At 41.0% G+C, this 17,468-nt stretch overlaps 3 protein-coding genes across 3 annotated transcripts in view; 1 reads left to right on the top strand and 2 right to left on the bottom strand.

Annotated features, from left to right (window-relative positions):
* The window catches only part of LOC131126257 (carbohydrate sulfotransferase 12-like), a 138,992-nt gene that overhangs the window by 85,376 nt on the left and 36,148 nt on the right, over nucleotides 1–17,468 (bottom strand). The gene's annotated exons all lie outside the window — the stretch shown is intronic.
* On the bottom strand, nucleotides 801–9,987 carry dok1b (docking protein 1b). Its single transcript, XM_058066390.2, has 5 exons — nucleotides 9,647–9,987; nucleotides 6,166–6,483; nucleotides 5,864–5,960; nucleotides 4,557–4,729; nucleotides 801–4,315 (listed from the first exon to the last, which is right to left on the bottom strand). Exons 1-5 carry the CDS (start codon nucleotides 9,797–9,799, stop codon nucleotides 2,963–2,965), a joined length of 2,094 nt encoding a protein of 697 aa, XP_057922373.2. The 5' UTR covers nucleotides 9,800–9,987; the 3' UTR covers nucleotides 801–2,962.
* Nucleotides 12,744–16,636, top strand: nagk (N-acetylglucosamine kinase). The gene is made up of 10 exons (XM_058067177.2): nucleotides 12,744–12,825; nucleotides 13,171–13,255; nucleotides 13,338–13,436; nucleotides 13,501–13,642; nucleotides 13,800–13,910; nucleotides 14,141–14,253; nucleotides 15,288–15,375; nucleotides 15,446–15,543; nucleotides 15,616–15,694; nucleotides 15,766–16,636. Exons 1-10 carry the CDS (start codon nucleotides 12,797–12,799, stop codon nucleotides 15,987–15,989), a joined length of 1,068 nt encoding a protein of 355 aa, XP_057923160.2. The 5' UTR covers nucleotides 12,744–12,796; the 3' UTR covers nucleotides 15,990–16,636.

The raw sequence follows: 17,468 nt of genomic DNA, 5'->3' as shown, positions 1-17,468 counted from the left end.
TGACGAATAGCGCTACCATGCACCACATGTGTCTGGCTCTCTTGTCCTAAGTTCGATCAGAGTTTAATGGGAAACACAGAAGTTTGTCTGTCCCCTTTTGGCTTCTCCTTTATTTCCTTCTCTCGGTCTGAAGGAACACAGAGGTGGAGATTGGCAGAATTGGGAAGCTCCAACTGTAACACGGGTATCTTTCACAAAGCACTCCGGTAGCAGTTTGGGGAAATAAAAAAGCAGAGGAACGAAAAGGGGAGCTGGAGCGGCGAAGGGAACAGACTGTGCCTGTTTTTCAAGCCAACTGACACATGCAGTTGCTTCTTGCCAACATTCATCGTGTCAACGTCTTTCTCGTCTTCTCTTTTTGGAAGCTCTGGAGAAACTCTTTCATATTCTTCATGCTGCTGATTGGCTTCTTTTGAGCTGCGGGACTCTTTCTCATTTTTCACTTTTGTGTTATATGCACCTCTGTTTGCACTTGAAATGCACCACACAACCCTGCCCCAGTTTCACCACCTCCACGGCAACCCCAAAAAACACAGACTCGGTGAAGCAGATGGTGCACAACGACAAGAAAGTGCCAATGAAAGCCGTTGTTTTATGCCTTAACGGTGTGATTAAGTGGCTGGATACGGAGCGGAACAACAAAAACAGAGCATGGCAGAGGAGGGGAAGCGGAGGATGAGGTCACACTTGTTTTTAGCGTCCTGGCTCAGCTCGGAACAGAACGTCTGTTTTTGCAGGAATAACTGTGACCTTGGCGGCAGAATACTCAATATTTGACACTTTTGGAGGACTCTTTGAAGTTTTCTCAGGCATTGTTTATTGTTAGTTGTACTTACAGACAGAACGGCTGTGTTTTACATATACGGGTGCATCTCAGTAAATCACGGTACCCTGCAAAGGTTATTTCAGGTGAAGAATTGAGAGTCAACTCCCATGGCACATGTCGACTCAACTGTTTATTACCTTGTTGGGTTCCTTTTTCGTGAGGAAACAATGGCAATAAAAGAGAGACGGAAATTGTTATTGGAGCTAATCGATTTTACATTTTTATTGCAGATATTGATTGGAAATCATAGCAGAAAGCGTACAAGCCGACCAATCAAAAACCTAAAGATTTTTGAGGGTGGGTGAAGGGCTTGGAGAGGCATGAGCAAGGCTGCGGAACGTATGATGGTGTTTCGACGGAGAGTGGGCACCAGGAGATTGCAAGACTTGAATTTTTCTAATTTTATAAGAGGTACAGTCTATTATCAGAATTACTAAGAATTTAAGAAATATTTTATTTCAATATTTCACTCATATGTAGTGCAGGGGTGTCCAAAAATAGCCAGTCGGGGATCAGTTGCTTTTTATTTAATTTTTAAGACTTTTTACAATAATAAAATAATACAGTAGTACCTCGGGTTTGTGCGGATTTGTTCTAAATCAGGGGTCTCAAACACGTGGAAAAAAAGGAAACAAAATGCCAAGAATAAAGCAGGAAGTGTCAGCACTTTTTTTTTAGAATAATATTGTAAACCAGGGGTCTCAAACACGCGGCCCGTGGGCCAAATGTGGCCCGCAGGACACTAGTTTCAGGCCCCCGCCTTGATATGAAAGTTTAATGTTAGTGCGGCCCACATGCTGTATGGTATTATGATTGATTAATGTTCATGTTAAAGGTTAAATAACTGTTAATAGTTATCCTCCCTATCCGTGTGGAAGTGGTAAGTTTTTGGCTATTTAAGTTTAAAGGAAATAACTTGAAGGCTACCGTTTAGCTAGCTCTCTAGTTTGCGAGTTAGCATGTGTCTCAAGACCCTGCAGTTGCGCAATATGTTGTAAATAAAAAAAAGTATAAATGTGACTATAGTCGTGTTTTGTCATGTCTACAGGGCTCTAATAATGCTTTGTTCATTTTAATCTGAAAAAAAATTGCCGTTTTAATTTTATTATTATTATTATATTTATTTATTACTGATTGATTTTCTTTATTCTAGATTTGTTTATTTATTTTTTTATGCAGAAAAAAATTTAAGATATTTGAGAACAGTGGAATGTTTTATCAGAGCTTTTATTGTAGAAAATTGGAACCAAAGCACTGAAAAAGTTTGTATATTTTTCTGTTTTTAATAAATGTTTTTTTTTTGGGGGGGGAAAACCTGATGCGGCCCAGCCTTGCCCAGACCCTAGCTCCAGTGGCCCCCAGGTAAATTGAGTTTGAGACCCCTGGTATTGAGGTAAATGTTTGGACACATCTGCTGTACTGAACCGATAGCTTATGAGTTTTACTTTTTTAATTGAACTACTGGGAAAAAGGGAACTTTTCAAAGATATTCAGATTTATTGAGATGCACCTTGCAGGCTTTCTTAATTAGATATACAACAATTCAACGGATTCAAATCATTTCTGTCAACCTTCCCCAGCAGTTTAACAACAGCATGACCCCTTTTTACCTGTTTCCTTGAACCAAAATAGGGGATTGAGTTCCCATCGCAAAAGCATGACAAGATGTTTTTCCACCACGTGGAGCTTTGGAATAACATCTGATCCATGTCTCGTATTAGTGCCCTTTTATATCTTCCCTGCACCACTGGCAAGCAAGGTGATGAATTGATGCAGGAAGCACTAGTTCTTGTGGATCCCGCAGAACCTGTCAAATAAAATCCAAAATCTTCTCAGATTGCACAAAGACACAATGCAGCAGTGTAGCTTTTCTATGGGCCACAGACATTTTGTGCAAGCAGAGCTTAGCTGGTTTCAGGATCCTTTCAGGAGTGGCTTCTGCAACCACAGAGCCTTGGAGCATCCAAACGCTCGCTCCATTTTTTTTGTGAAACCACCTTGTCTCACAAAAAAAAAAATAGACAAATAAAAGGGCTCTCTTTTAGCTTGGGGGGCTAACAAGGAAGACTCAATTATTTAGAGTCCACAGTGGAAAAAAAAGCTGCCTTGTTTTGCTTTAAATGTTTCTGGTGGTCATTAAACATCTCCCAAGTTATCGTAGATAATGTCAGGTGATCTCAGCGGCGTCCCTTTGGGTTGATTTAACCAGGATTTGGAAGGTGAAGCTTTCTGTTTCGACACTTTGCTGTACAGATCCTTGTCCCCTCCGCCCACTTTGCCCCAAATGTTGTTGTTGTTGTTTACATTACTGACAGGGCCGCCATTTTTCCCAAAAGGCAATGGTACAGGCTCCTTACGAGTAAAATTGCCCCTGCTGGGTTTGGGGGTGGTGACAGGTTTGGGCCATCTTGGAGCCGGAGGGTGTTGTGCTCTTCGGTTGGTAGGAGAGTGTTTGTGAGGTTCTGCATGGGTGGGGGTGCTGTAATTTCCCTCCAGTCCTGTCAGGGGTGCTACGGTCTCTCTCTTTTGGCCTTCATCATAAACACCCGTCCCCCGATGTGGTGCACAACCCTCCGGCTCGTCGTAAATATGTTCCATAGCAGTGGGTGCTCCCTCTGCCTGACCTCCAGGGGGTCTCTTGTTACTGTTCACTACTCTGCCTCCACCTCTCCCACGCCCCCCTGCATTGGCCGACCCATTCAGACTGAGCTTGCTGGTCTTGTGGCTCAGCTCCAGGCTGATGTGGTCGTAGACGTGTGAATACAGATCGGGGACTTTTCTGTGGTCGCTGCCTCCATGGTGGTGCTCTGCTTGGGCTCCACCCACATTGGTCTCGTCACCGGCTGTTCGGAGGCGAGGTGTTGGTACCAAAGGTGTGGATGTGCTGCTAGATGCGTTCTGGCCCTTGATGCTGTCCACCGGGTCAGAGTAGAGGCCGTCAGCAGTGTGCAGAGGCAAACGTACGGCATCAGCTGGCTCTGAATAAAGAGCAGCTTGTTCATTAGCCGGAGAAGAACACTTTGATGCCCCTTGACCTCTCGGGGACCGTGGAGGTGTGTTTCCTTCGCTCACAACCCCGAATATGGCTGGTAATTCTGGTAAACTCCTCCCTTTGTGTCTCTCAGCCACACCACTTCCTTGCCCTCTTCCTCCGGCTCCGCCATCTCCTCCCTCTCTTTTCCCGAGCACGCCGTCTGCAGAGCCGGGCTTGCTTCCACCCGAATCGCCATCAGCCTCCCAGCTACTGCAGCTGCTGCTGTCTCCACTTCCGGGTACGGTGGTGCCAGCATTGCGTATGTGCTGCAGTGATGGCGGACACTCTGGGTCGAAATAGATGGGGCAGCTCACGGGACGCTCCTCAGCCAGGGCCTTTTGTGACTTGATGGCCTGGTCTACAAGTGTGAAGATCTCGTTGCCTTGCTTGGTGTCGAAGGTGAAGTTACCAGGGCCCGAGTCACAGCGGCGGCCAGCCTCGAAGGAGAACATCACCTGGAGAAGAGTGGCATCGGTCAATTGTGACGTCATGAAGAAGAGGCCATGATGCTCACAAGCTTTTCTAATTGAATCTAATTTGCTACTTCATTCCACGTTGATGACCATTTCTGGAGCACCATGCTGTCTTGACACCATGCAGTGTCACTTCTCAATTTGCAGCCAGTGAGCGTCAAAACCACAGATGCTAAAGCAGAAGATGGTCTGACCAACATGGAGTCGTGTTCATACACCCTACCCGATCACGCCCGTATCTCCTCAGCAGCTTGTACGGCCAGACAAAGACGTTCCTCTTTGTTTTGGGGTCTTTCAAGACCAAGACGTTGCTTTCAGCTTTCAGCCAGTAGTTGCCTGCCAGCCCACAGCGACCTGAAGCCTCGGTCCACTGGATGCCCACCCAAAACTCATTTACTGTGGAAAGAAAACGAAACACAAAATAGGATATATTTGCCAGATACCTATACTGATTTTTTTTTTCATGATCATGAATTCATTTTGTGATTTTTGCCATTAATTTGTTGTTCCTGATATAACCAGAATAAAACAAAGGACAAGGATTTTAGGCAAAATAAAAATCTACAAATTATTTGTGGAACAAAAATATAAACACAACAATATAAGACAATGTAATATTATCAACAAATTCATTCATTTTCTACCGCTTTTCCTCACGAGGGTCGAGGGAGGTGCTGGAGCCTATCCCAGCTGTCTTTTATCAACAAATGAAATGACTCATTTGTTTGAGCAAAATTAAATAGTGCAAAAACTACTATTGCGACCAGTCCAGGGTGTACCCCGCTTCTTGCCCGAAGACTGCTGGGATAGGCTCCAGCACCGCCCGCAACCCTCGTGAGGAAAAGTGGTAGAAAATGAATTAACTACTATTGCCTCTCATCCAAATCCTTTTCTGGAAAGCCGGTTTTCTTTATTAATCCATTCCAAATCTCACGATACATGAAACACTTTTCCCAAGAGGAAGCAATGAAAATCCAATTATTCCGTTGCAGACACCATAAAATGTTAACACAAAACATTTTTAATATAGAATGACTCTTATTTTACATGCAACTTAAGCAATTTAACATTATAATCAAATACTGTTCATCAAAATGCCGGTACTGGCAACTCTCCTTGGCCCCATGGTATGTGATTTTGAAGCCGTATTCAATAAAAAGAAAAATTTGAGCACTCAAGTTCACGTTATAGTACATGGGCAAATGGACTAGTTTGTGTAACAGTCTCATTTCAATTAGCCTCATCAACTAAGTATGGCAAGATTGATCCAAGATAGCTGAATAAATGGAGTAATCCATCCACATCTTCATTAATATACCACAAGATTCAATGTGCCAAAAGGTTTTAAAATACCACCGTTTGTATTTCAAAACAATATTGTACGATAACCGAGACAGTGTATGAAAACTGAGGTTCCACTGTATATAAATATCAACAATGTAATAATATAAATAACAAAAAACTAACATATCAAAATGAACTACCAAATATCAATGCACCCACCCCTACTTTGTGTTAGAACATTCTTACCTTCCTCTCTGGAGTAGTAGATGAGGTTCTCTGACATTTTCAAGTCCTGGGATCCACCATCACATTCACCAACGCCACTGCTGTTGCCGCTTCCACCCTGGGGAGACACAAAGATGTCTATTTCATTGACAAGACCAACGTTAGCCATGTTAGCCCTGCACAGAAGGTAGTGAATGGGTATCAGCTTGAATGCACTTCTGCAAACCAAATTACTTCTAACGAGACTATTAGCATATACTGTAAGCAGGACCTCTGTGAGGTAGTATGGATTGAAAGTCATAAAAAACATAAAAAGCAATTACCTGAAATGCAATGTCACACATGGTATCCATCCACTCCTTGGCAGTGTTCTTCTCAGCAGCGAACACATGCGTCTTGTCGATGGTCTCCACACAGAACACCGCCATGTTGTCTTTGGGACAACTCTCCGTCAGAGCAGGTAGGATAGAAATGCACTCTGACAACCGGATGATCTTCTTGTCCAACTTTCTTGTCTTCTCATTGGAGGTGCCGCCCGAGCCGCCACCCGCTCCTCCCGACCCATGCGAGTCGAAGAACTCAAGGCGGGCGATTCCGTTTTGGCTAGCCGGGTAGAGGACGAACCAGTTCTTCTTCCATTTCTGACGGGTACAATAATAATAATGTCAGTCGATATTGTTGACATGATGCTTTTACAGGGGAAACCCGCTTATCTTGATGCCCCTCGGATTGGCTGATTGACGTCGATGTACTGTAGGCGGTTGTCAATATTGCCGAAATTGAAAGCGAAACAAACCAATGACATCAGGAAACGAGGCAAGTATTTTTGAACCTACTACTGTTGGATTGTTTTGTTTTCCAGTGATATTGAGGCGATGGGAATATTGTGTTTGATTCAGGGATTAGGCCAGGGGCCTTGATATGAAAGTTTAATGTTCATGTTAAAGGTTAAATAACTGTTAATAGTTATCCTCCCTATCCGTGTGGAAGTGGTAAGTTTTTGGCTATTTAAGTTTAAAGGAAATAACTTGAAGGCTACCTTTTAGGTCGCTAGCTCTCTAGTTTACGAGTTTACGCGTTAGCATGTGTCTCAAGACCCTGCAGTTGCGCAATATGTTGTAAATAAAAAGAGTATAAATGTGACTATAGTCGTGTTTTGTCATGTCTACAGGGCTCTAATAATGCTTGTTATTTTAATCTGAAAAAAATAATTTGTCTACCCACCAACGATATGTGGTTTCTTAAGTTTTTATTATTTGCCGTTTTATTATTATTATATTTATTTATTACTGATTGATTTATTTTATTTATTCTTGATATGTTTATTTTTCATCTTATTTTGTGCAGAAAAATACAGTAAAATTGGCATATTAGCTGCAAACTGTGATTAATCATGATTGATTAATTTGAAAAATGTGATGAAACTGATTAAAAATGTAATTGACAGCCGTAAAATAAGGCTTTTGTACATGCTGAAAACTTTCTTCTAGTCTCTAACAAAAAAATAAATGGGTTCATTTTCAAGCTTATTTAGCACTGAACAGGAAGTCGCTATGTGCCCGTTTAAAGGGGAACTGTACTTTGGAATTTTGCCCATCATTCACAATCCTCATGTGAAAATGAACACAAATGTCTGTGCATTGTAGCGCCAGAAAATGAGTTAATATGAGCTATCTAACAACAGACGTCATGGGAAATATCTATTTACCTAAGCAGGTGGAATGGGATTTGATTTGTTTGTTGTAATTTGATTTCTCTCCGACTACGACATAACATCTGCAACCTAAACCAGGATTATTCCGTTTTCATCTGCCAGTGAGAAAATTGGGCGGCAAGGCAGGAAATGGGCGACAGGAAAAAACGGCCAAATAGAAACCAAAAATGTTGCCACATCCATCTGTGTTGTTCAGCGTTCAGAGAACAAGATTCAGGAACCACATGTGTGGGTTTCAGGCCACATGCCGTGAGCAATGCCACAAATGACCACTTTTGCATCACGCTGACAAACACAACTCGGCTCAACCGCATTTCAAGAGCCATTTTCTCTGTACAGCACGGAGTTAACTATGCAGGCTTCAAATTGGTGACAGCGTATTTTTCATTTATACGGCATCGAATCCGAGAGTGGTGATTTCAGGGCAGGAAGCGGGACCAAAATGTTTTGTCGGTCCCATGTCATATGACCAGAAAGAAGCACGCACCGAGACAAAGACAGTCTTATAGTTGCTGTGTTCTTATCTAGAGGTGCTTTTAGAGTCAGCAGTACTTAAGCAAGTGATGAGTGTACACTGTGACTGCACGATTGTGCAAAAAATGTGAATCACTATTTTTTTTGTTTAGAATTGAGATCATGTTCACGACCATGTGCTTACATTTGAAAAAAAAAATACCTAAGTTAAGCTAAGCTCAGCGTGATGGTTATGTTTTTATTGGCGTTTATCCGTTTGTTTGTCTTTATAATAACTTGAAAAGTTCTGAATGGATTTACATAAAATTTTCAGGAATGGTCAGAAATGGTGAATTTTGGGGGTGATCCAGATCACCATCTGGATCTAGGAATTTTTTTAAAGGATTCTTTAACATTGCAAGAGAGAACCATTACACAACAAATTTCCAGCATGTTTTACAAAATATGAAAGACTGATCCCAAAAAAAATGTAGAATTGTTAATTTTTGGTGTAAATCACAATATGGGGAGAACCACGGCGTTTTAGCAAGTGCTTTTCTATTTATAATTATCATCATATATATTAGACTCAACATTTGTTGTCCTGCTTTAAAGAAATTTCCAATGGTCTTTCATCCTGGATAAGAGTGTTTTTAAACAGAAATTAATAGAGAAAAAAATAATAAGCCATCAATTCCAATGCTCACTCTACCGTACATTTATGCACATCATAAAGATGGGTCAAAAGAAGAGATGGTTAATAAATGCAAATGCATCAATTGCAGGCTAGTAAACGACAGTGTGCCTTGCTGGCCAGGGCAGTGCGTTCAACTCGCCCTGGTCGGCTTGGATCACTGGTAGGTAGGTAGGTAGAGTGAGGAGGAAGTGTTGGCCATCATGCTAACAACCTTGTGTAAAATGGCAGCATTTGTATGATATTATAGCAATTTTCCATCAGAAAAACTGACAGAAAATTTCAGAAAAATTCCCTTTTCCCTCAGAAAAAGCGTTCTATCTTGTTCTGTTCTTTAATAATCGGCAGAAGATCATTGGTAAGTTTCAGTAAAGTATTGCTTCTCAACCAAAAAAGGCGAGAACAAAGGCTTTTTGTGAAAATCATAACTTTCACTTTGACACAAATATAGCCATATATATTTATATAGCAATATATGCTGTATAAACAACTATTCCACAACATAAACAACACTAAAAAGGTTTTACATGAAAATAATTAATGTTGAACTATTTACATATTTGGAACACGCATGCACACGTGTGAATGCATTCAAATTTCCTTTTTTTTTTAAGATATTATAGCAATTACACTGCATGCAAACCAATATATATTGTTTTTGTACAGCCCCAGTTTACTGTACCTGATGCTGTGTGAGTGATTTTCTAAGATGGTGTTTGAATCTATGAGAAATGTGTATGACTGTTGGTTGCTCATAATTGTTCCAATGTGTGTTTTTTTTTTTTTGGTTTTATTTGTCATGGGCAGAATTTCCTTCTCACTTGGCAGCTCAGAACAGAAAGTCAGCATTACTCATTTCTGGTATTTATCAGCCAATACTGACAATGTAATTTCAATGTATTATTCACATTAGATTTTAATAATAATACTAAGTGAAGTTTACCTTGCCAAACTTTTGATGCTGCACATAGAGTTGTCCTTCCTTAACGTGGGTGTCCATGTCCAACATCCAGATTGTCCTAAATTTGAACTTGAACTTGACAGAAAACAAAAAAATCACTCTTCTGGTTGTTGTTCTTTGAAGATCTGCATCCATGAACAACTTCCCCAACTTCTCTCACTTCCGCTGCTCGGGTGTGAAGAGGCGATAACGGTATCTTCGGGGCGCGGTGAAGAGAAACATGTCGCAGGTGGACTAAAAGCTCCAACGGATCTTTAGGTGATCCAGACTCGATAAAGTAAACAATAAACTCCACAAAGTTGAGGGTAGACTTGTAGACTTGACGCATGTCAAAGTCTGAGGTTGGGTGTGGGGGAGGGGCTATAATAGGAGAAAAGACGACTCTTCTGTTGCATATTTCAGCATAAAAGCATCCTTTCTTGTCCCTTAAATGTAGCTATCCCTTATAACGTTTTATGCCCTCACATTTGTATGATAATATATATATATTTGTGTGCATAACCAATGAAACAATATGGAAAGTATATAGATGTGTTTTTTAAAAAGGCAAAGTTTTATTTTGAAGGTGGCTTGCTTTCACATCGTATTGGCTTATTAATGTTATTTTTTTTCAACGCTTTTCTTTTTTTTCCACATATGACACTAATATTTAAGTGAAAAAAATGTGTTATCATGTAAAATATATGTTGTGAATGAATTATTAGTAATAGACAAGGGGAAGTGGTGGAATTTAAATAAGAAATGTTCCTGTTCCTGTTGTGTAAATAGCTAATAGTTAGCATGTGACGTTTCCTGTAACTTGTTCAGCATGTCGGAAGTCAACCATACCGTACCATACCATACCATAACATCCTGTTGTTCTATCGCCACTCCTACTTCCTCTCCCACCTCCTCAGTCTACAGCAGGTGTCTCAAACATGCGGCCCGCGGTCCAAATGTTGCCCGCAGGACACTAGTTTGAGGCCCCCGCCTTGATATGAAAGTTTAATGTTAGTGCGGCCTGCGGTCCAAATGTTGCCCGCAGGACACTAGTTTGAGGCCCCCGCCTTGATATGAAAGTTTAATGTTAGTGCGGCCCGTGCAAGTTTGATATGGATGCTGTATGGTATCATGTACCCAGAAAAAATTATTAAGTTTGATTAATGTTCATGTTAGAGGTTAAATAACTGTTAATAGTTATCCTCCCTATCCGTGTGGAAGTGGTAAGTTTTTGGCTATTTAAGTTTAAAGGAAATAACTTGAAGGCTACCGTTTAGGTCGCTAGCTCTCGAGTTTGCGAGTGAGCATGTGTCTCAAGACCCTGCAGTTGCGCAATATGTTGTAAATAAAAAGAGTATAAATGTGACTATAGTCGTGTTTTGTCATGTCTACAGGGCTCTAATAATGCTTTGTTCATTTTAATCTGAAAAAAATAATTTGTCTACCCACCAACTATATGTGGTTTCTTAAGTTTTTATTATTTGCCGTTTTATTATTATTATTATTATATTTATTTATTTATTACTGATTGATTGATTTTTTTTATTCTTGATTTGTTTATTTTCATCTTATTTTGTGTAGAAAAATAAAGAGATATTTGAGAACAGTGGAATGTTTTATCAGAGCTTTTCTTGTAGAAAATCGAAACCAAAGCAAAGTTTATTCATTTTTCTGTTTTTAATAAATGCGTTTTGTTTTTTGGAAAACCTGATGCGGCCCAGTCTCGCCCAGACCCTAGCTCCAGTGGCCCCCTAAGTAAATTGAGTTTGAGACCTCTGGTCTACAGTGTTGTACTGTTTACTAAAACTAGTGCTAGTCTCCTCTTCCTTTAGAAAGCTGAAATATTAAATCCAAATGGCATTGACTGTGCATGCTATGGCAGGAGAAGCTTGAAGCACTTTTTAATGGGCTGCAGATGCCTCCTGTTGGCTCTCTGCATTTGTCCCTGATTTCATCCCAAAACAAGCAATGTGAACCCTGTGTCATCATTAATCCCGACTTAGAAAAGAGAGCATTCCATTAGTGGCTTTAAAATGCATCTTTGCTTCTTTTGCCCTGAATATGTGGCGCTCCTTGGAGGTCACCGTGCAGGTGATTGGCCTATATTGCCTCATGGGCCAGCCGGCTGTGTCTGGAAAAAGACCATAACCCCAAATTCACTATACAAGCAAAAAAACAGCATTTTATTGGTCTTATCTATGTGTGCTTTAATGGGTGGCTTTAGCTGTTTTTGTGTGCTATGTACATTAAGGTGGAGCGATACAAGTATTGCATCGATACCAATAATAGTATCAGTCTCAGGTTTTCCGTTTTCTATGTTTATTTTCACAAATATGTGTGTTTTTTTTGCTGTCTCATTCTTATTGTCACGTGTTTGAAATATAACCAATATTATTTTCTGCTTTTATTTAGGTATTTTGTATTTTGCCTTTATTTTGCTCAATTGTATGTGACAAAAGAGCAACTGTATTGTTGTGTTGATATTGTTTTATTATATATTATTAAAATGCCATGTGATTGGCTGGCAACCAGTCCAGGGTGTACCCCACCTCTCGCCCGAAGACAGCTGTGATAGGCTCCAGCACCCTCGCGACCCTCATGAGGATAAGCGGTAAAAAATGAATGAATGAATGTATGTGGCAAAAGAGCAACTGTATTGTTGTGTTGATATTGTTTTATTAAATTATATTGTTAGAATGCCCTGTGATTGGCTGGCGACCAGTCCAGGGTGTACCTCGCCTCTCACCCGAAGACAGCTGTGCTCCAGCACCCCTGCGACCCTTGTGAGGATAAGCGGTAGAAAATGAATTAATGGATATTGTTAAAATACCCACTAATAAATTTGTGAGTCAAACATATGTTTTTGCTTACCTAAAGTGTTGGTTTTATTCTGATTCATCAAATTAAGGGCAAAATCATTCAATGATTTTGAAAAACTAGATAAGATCCAATATCAGTATCAGCAATGCTGGCCCAGGATTTACTTGGTATTGGGTCGATACCAAAATGCAGTGTCCCTCAGCCCAAGTGTATTCTGTATACAGCGAGAGACACAATGCCGCCATCTAATGGTTGTTTTTAAACACTGCACAGTCCAAAACACAGTTCCGCGCTTATCATCACAGTCACGTGAAGCCAATCGGGAAGTGAAACATGGCGTCAGTGTTCGGCGGTGTAGAAGGGTGAGAATGAATTAAATGTTAAAATATATCTATCCGCAGTTTGACGACATGGATAAATATGTGTTTGTGCTGACGTGTAGCAGAGTGAACCTACTACCAACGTACGATGAAAATGAAGTTTAATGACAGTCTCCGTCAAAACTTGTTGAAGCTTACTAAGCTATCTACGAAACGAAACTATAGAACAGGATAAATTATTCCAATTAACTACTGCTTTGCTATATGTCATTTTTACTTGAATAAATATGTTGTATATGATGGTACTTCATATACAGTGTACAACTGCATTCACATTAAAGACAAAAATCCTCAATACAGATTGAATGAATTGATATGTCTGTGTAGTGGCGGTACCCACTCCAAGGCAGTGTTGGTGGCAGGAGATGGGACCATCTTGGCAGAGACAGAGGGGCCCTCCACCAACCACTGGGTGACCTCCATTTTATCCTGTATGAATTTATTACACTTTAAAAGTCACAAGAAGTCACTTTACTTTTTGTGTGCCTGTGTAGTTGGTCGGGGTGGACACTTGTATCCAAACCATCAATGAAATGATCCAGAGAGCCAAGATGGAGGCAGGGCTGGATCCAAACACGCCATTGCGCTCACTGGTCAGTCACAAATAACAATAACAACAACAACAGCAATGTAATATGTGTGTGTTTGTGTATGCAGGGCATGTCTCTGAGCGGGGGAGACCAGAAGGATGCCATCGATAAACTCATCGCTCACATGAAAGACCACTTCCCAAGCCTAAGCCAACATTATCTCATCGCAAATGATGCTATTGGTGCCATGGCAACTGCTACTGATCGCGGTAAGCAGACATCTTACTGGTTGCAATGTTGAAAGACTCTTTTCGGTCTTTGTATGTTTATCAAATACGGAACCAGGTTTGATACTTTGCCCTAGCAGTTGGCTGATTAAGCTTTTACTGTCTCAGATGTCGTAAAAAGTTTGTCTTACGTCACTAGGAGGTATGGTCTTGATATCGGGTACCGGCTCCAACTGCAAGCTGATTAATCCGGACGGCTCCCAGGTCGGCTGTGGTGGCTGGGGTCACATGATGGGGGATGAAGGATCTGGTGAGAAGGCCAAACATGGAAACAATAGAAATAAATGTTATATATTATGGTGTTGCATTCATTTTTAGTGACATGTCATAATACAGTAGACTGCTATTCGCTACTTCAAGATGCATACTCATAAAAAGGCTTTTTATATTATATTACGTTTGCACACTAAATTAAAGACAGAAACTAAGGAACAATTACAGTGACTGGTTCTAATTAGCAACATATCTGTTTTTTTTCAGCATTCTGGATTTCTCATCTGGCTGTAAAGACGGTGTTTGATGCCCATGACAAGCTGGCCGTTCCGCCTCATGACGTTACATACGTGACAAAAGCCATGCAGGAGTATTTCCAGGTGAGATAACCACACCGGCCGTTGCATCAAGTAAAAAAAAAAAAACAAGTACAGTGGTACTTGCTTCAGTTGGTGTCGCTTATGTTGACAAAGCGTCTATTTCGAGCAACTAGTCAAGTCCCAAGTACACTGTGTTCTTCTTAGAAAATGGCCACTTAGGTTGATGTCGACCTACATAGCCAACGACTTCTGTCGGAATGAGATTTGAGATCCAAAAGGGTATTTCATGAAGTCAAGGTGTCGCAGTATTAACTACACAGTGCAAAACAACACCAAGATGGTGCAATGACGTCTCATAGCTGGGTGACCTTGATTTGAGGCTTAAAAAAAAAAAATTCTGGTTGATTAATTTATTAATTGCATTTGTCATGTATAAGTATTTGTCATTGTTTTCTGCATGTAAAACTATAATTATTCTCTATATAAAAGTTTTTTGTTTTGTTTTTGTTGATTAACTGTAATTACATTATTTCCGGTGGAAAAAAATAGCCTTGTTTTTTTGGTTTTGGTTGGGCAGAGGTTCCACTGTATATGAAACTGGAGGAAACAAATGGAGGAAACCTGTCATAGGTTCCAAAATTCTTTTATCATACCCCATCATTCTTATGCTTCTTGCCAAAGTCACATGTAAATGTGCATGAAATAGTTAATTTCGGTTTCAGTTTTGTCGACAGCTGTTTATGTACAGTCCGAGGTTGTCATCATTATAAAGGTGTTCATTCATTTTCTATACAGCTTATCCTCACTGTAGTCGAGGGTATGCTGGAGCCTATCCCAGCTGTACACCCTGGACTGGTCGCCAGCCAATCACAGGGCACATTTAGACAAACAACCATTCACACTCACATTCATACCTATGGACAATTTGTAGTCGCCAATTAACATGTTTTTGGAATGTGGGAGGAACCCTGAGAAAACCGGAGTGGAGAATAGAACCTAGGTTTCCTAGCTGTGTGGCCTGCGCTCTAACCACTTGTCCACGTGTTTCATTGTATTAAAAAAAATAATTTAAAAGTGTGATTTTTTTTTCCCAGGTGTCTAATCTAATGGCCATGCTGCCGTATCTCTACACAAACTTCCAGAAGCCCCATTTTGCTGGTTTCTGTAAGAAGCTAGCTGAAGGTAAATCAGAGCTACATCCGTGAAGATGGGTTCAAAATTGTAAATATAATTTGTTGTGTGTGCGTTAAAGGTGCAGAGGCCGGGGATGCTCTCTGTCGACATGTCTTCACCCAAGCTGGGAGAATGCTCGCCAAACACGTGCAGGCGGTCTTACCTGCTGCACAGGAGGTGAAGTACACACACACGTTGTGTTCACAATGAATGATTTCCTTGATGAAAATCTTCATGTTGCCACGGCAGCCTCTACTCACCGGTGACCTCGGGGTACCCATTCTGTGCGTTGGCTCAGTGTGGAAGAGCTGGGAGCTTTTAAAACCAGGTCAGTGTCCAAAATCCATCCCATCACTTTCAGTTAACTGAAACTTCACCTTCATTTGTGTGTCTAAACAGGTTTCATCGAGGTCTTGGACAAGGTGGCATCATCAGATGAAGTCAAGGGCCGTTTCCGTGGTTACAGCCTCATGATGTTGCAACAGTCTTCAGCTCTTGGGGGTGCATGTCTTGGAGCTCAGAGTTTGGGTGACGTCTTAACAATGGATTACGCAGCCAACGCTGCCGTCTTCTACCATCACTGCTTCAGTAGCAAGCAGAAGGATCTGGGAATCACTAGTTAAAACCACAGCTTGTTTACCTGCAGGTTTTGATTATGGTTTTTGTCAATGAAGATCTTTGCCTATTTGCGGTTCAGCATTCACTCCCCCTGCGTATTTGCAATTTTTATAACTGAATTTTAAATGTCATAAGTACGAGATGCCCATTAGGCATTGTAGGTATCAACATTCCCATTTGAATATATGGAAAATTCCCGAGGCAAGGCATACTTGCAGTCCTGAGCATCACCCACGTGGTACCTGCAGTGATGTGGTGCAGGTTGCACTGTGCAACCAGCCATGTTTTACTAATACGGGTCTTCCTTTATGCTAAGTTGTATTATGCTGATGTTTACAGTGTTGCTGAGGCAGAGCGGACGACAGCAGTACCAGAGAGGATTTTATTTTCTTGGAAGTTAATACTGAAATCGGAGGATGTCAAGAAAGGAGGGCTAAAAATTGGAGTTTCCTAGGAAAACGGGAGAATCATCAGGTATGGTCTTGGGTTGTACGCTCTGTGAATAGTGAGGTTCTACTGTACTGTACCGGTTGTCGTGCAGGTTAAAAATGACCAATTCCGGATAATGTGATCTTTTGAGTGTTCTGAAAAACTGTACACTTTGAAAGAATATATTTTTTCCATACTAAATACATACTTCAAATGCCAAGTACTTGGCTAAGAAACGCCACAACATTTGTCTTTAGCATCTTTATTCATCTTTTTTCATGACTTTTGTTTAATGCATACTCTGTGTCTTCTGGATCACTTTCTTACTGCTTCTGCCATTTAACTCAAAACAATCACCAAAACTGATTTGACGTTGCACATCCACCTGGCGGACAATCCATTAGTTTCACTGGGGGGGGGGGCACACAAGTAGGTTTTGCTTTGAGACACACGCAAATTAAGATTAGATTTTACTTTTCTCCTAAAGTGCTCAAATGTGATATTCCATAAGTAAAAGTTAACGGATTGGAATTTCACATGTATGTTCACCTAGCCAACTTTTTCTTACAACCCAAGCGAAACAGAAAATGACAGTGGCTCCAGAGAACTTCCTCATACACATCGACCATCAGTCCGCTGTGTAATGCTCTTAAACCAGGCGGACACGAGCCATGCATCAATATGGCCCCCCCATACACATCTCTCTACATTACAGGCTGCTGAACCCAGTAGACACAGAATGCCTCCGTCCTCGGAACATGAAGCAAACACAAAGAAAACAAGAGGAGAGGCTACTGTATTTCAAAACCTGATAACGGATGCTCGTTGCGATGCTGGACAATTTGGCAATGGCTGTGTTCCACACCAAACGCTGGATTTCCATGTAATTGGCAATCTTTTGAGTTGATCTGTCGAGAGAAGCATGAACTATTTGATTTGGAATTGAGCTATTGCAGTATAAGGACATCCTACATCCTACGGATGCAGAGTACCTGTGATGATATCACGGGTTTGAACGGATCGGACTGTGATAGCTACACAGAGCAGCATGACAT

This window comes from Doryrhamphus excisus, linkage group LG2, assembly GCF_037039965.1.
Source record: "Doryrhamphus excisus strain RoL-2023G ecotype Guam linkage group LG2, RoL_Dexc_Guam_v1.1, whole genome shotgun sequence".
Lineage (NCBI taxonomy): Eukaryota > Metazoa > Chordata > Actinopteri > Syngnathiformes > Syngnathidae > Doryrhamphus > Doryrhamphus excisus.
The sequence above is the reverse complement of the archived record's forward strand: the minus strand, read 5'-3'. Positions and strand labels throughout refer to the sequence as shown.

Excerpts from the sequence above, each read along its gene's own strand:
- dok1b (XM_058066390.2), bottom strand. The coding sequence starts at position 9,799 with ATGGATGCAGATCTTCAAAGAACAACAACCAGAAGAGTGATTTTTTTG. Across the intron at positions 6,484-9,646 it reads AGCATCAAAAGTTTGGCAAG|AAATGGAAGAAGAACTGGTT; the intron begins GTAAACTTCACT and ends TGTACCCGTCAG. Across the intron at positions 4,730-5,863 it reads CTACTACTCCAGAGAGGAAG|TAAATGAGTTTTGGGTGGGC; the intron begins GTAAGAATGTTC and ends TTCTTTCCACAG.
- nagk (XM_058067177.2), top strand. The coding sequence starts at position 12,797 with ATGGCGTCAGTGTTCGGCGGTGTAGAAGG. Across the intron at positions 14,254-15,287 it reads CCATGCAGGAGTATTTCCAG|GTGTCTAATCTAATGGCCAT; the intron begins GTGAGATAACCA and ends TTTTTTTCCCAG. Across the intron at positions 15,376-15,445 it reads CTGTAAGAAGCTAGCTGAAG|GTGCAGAGGCCGGGGATGCT; the intron begins GTAAATCAGAGC and ends TGTGCGTTAAAG.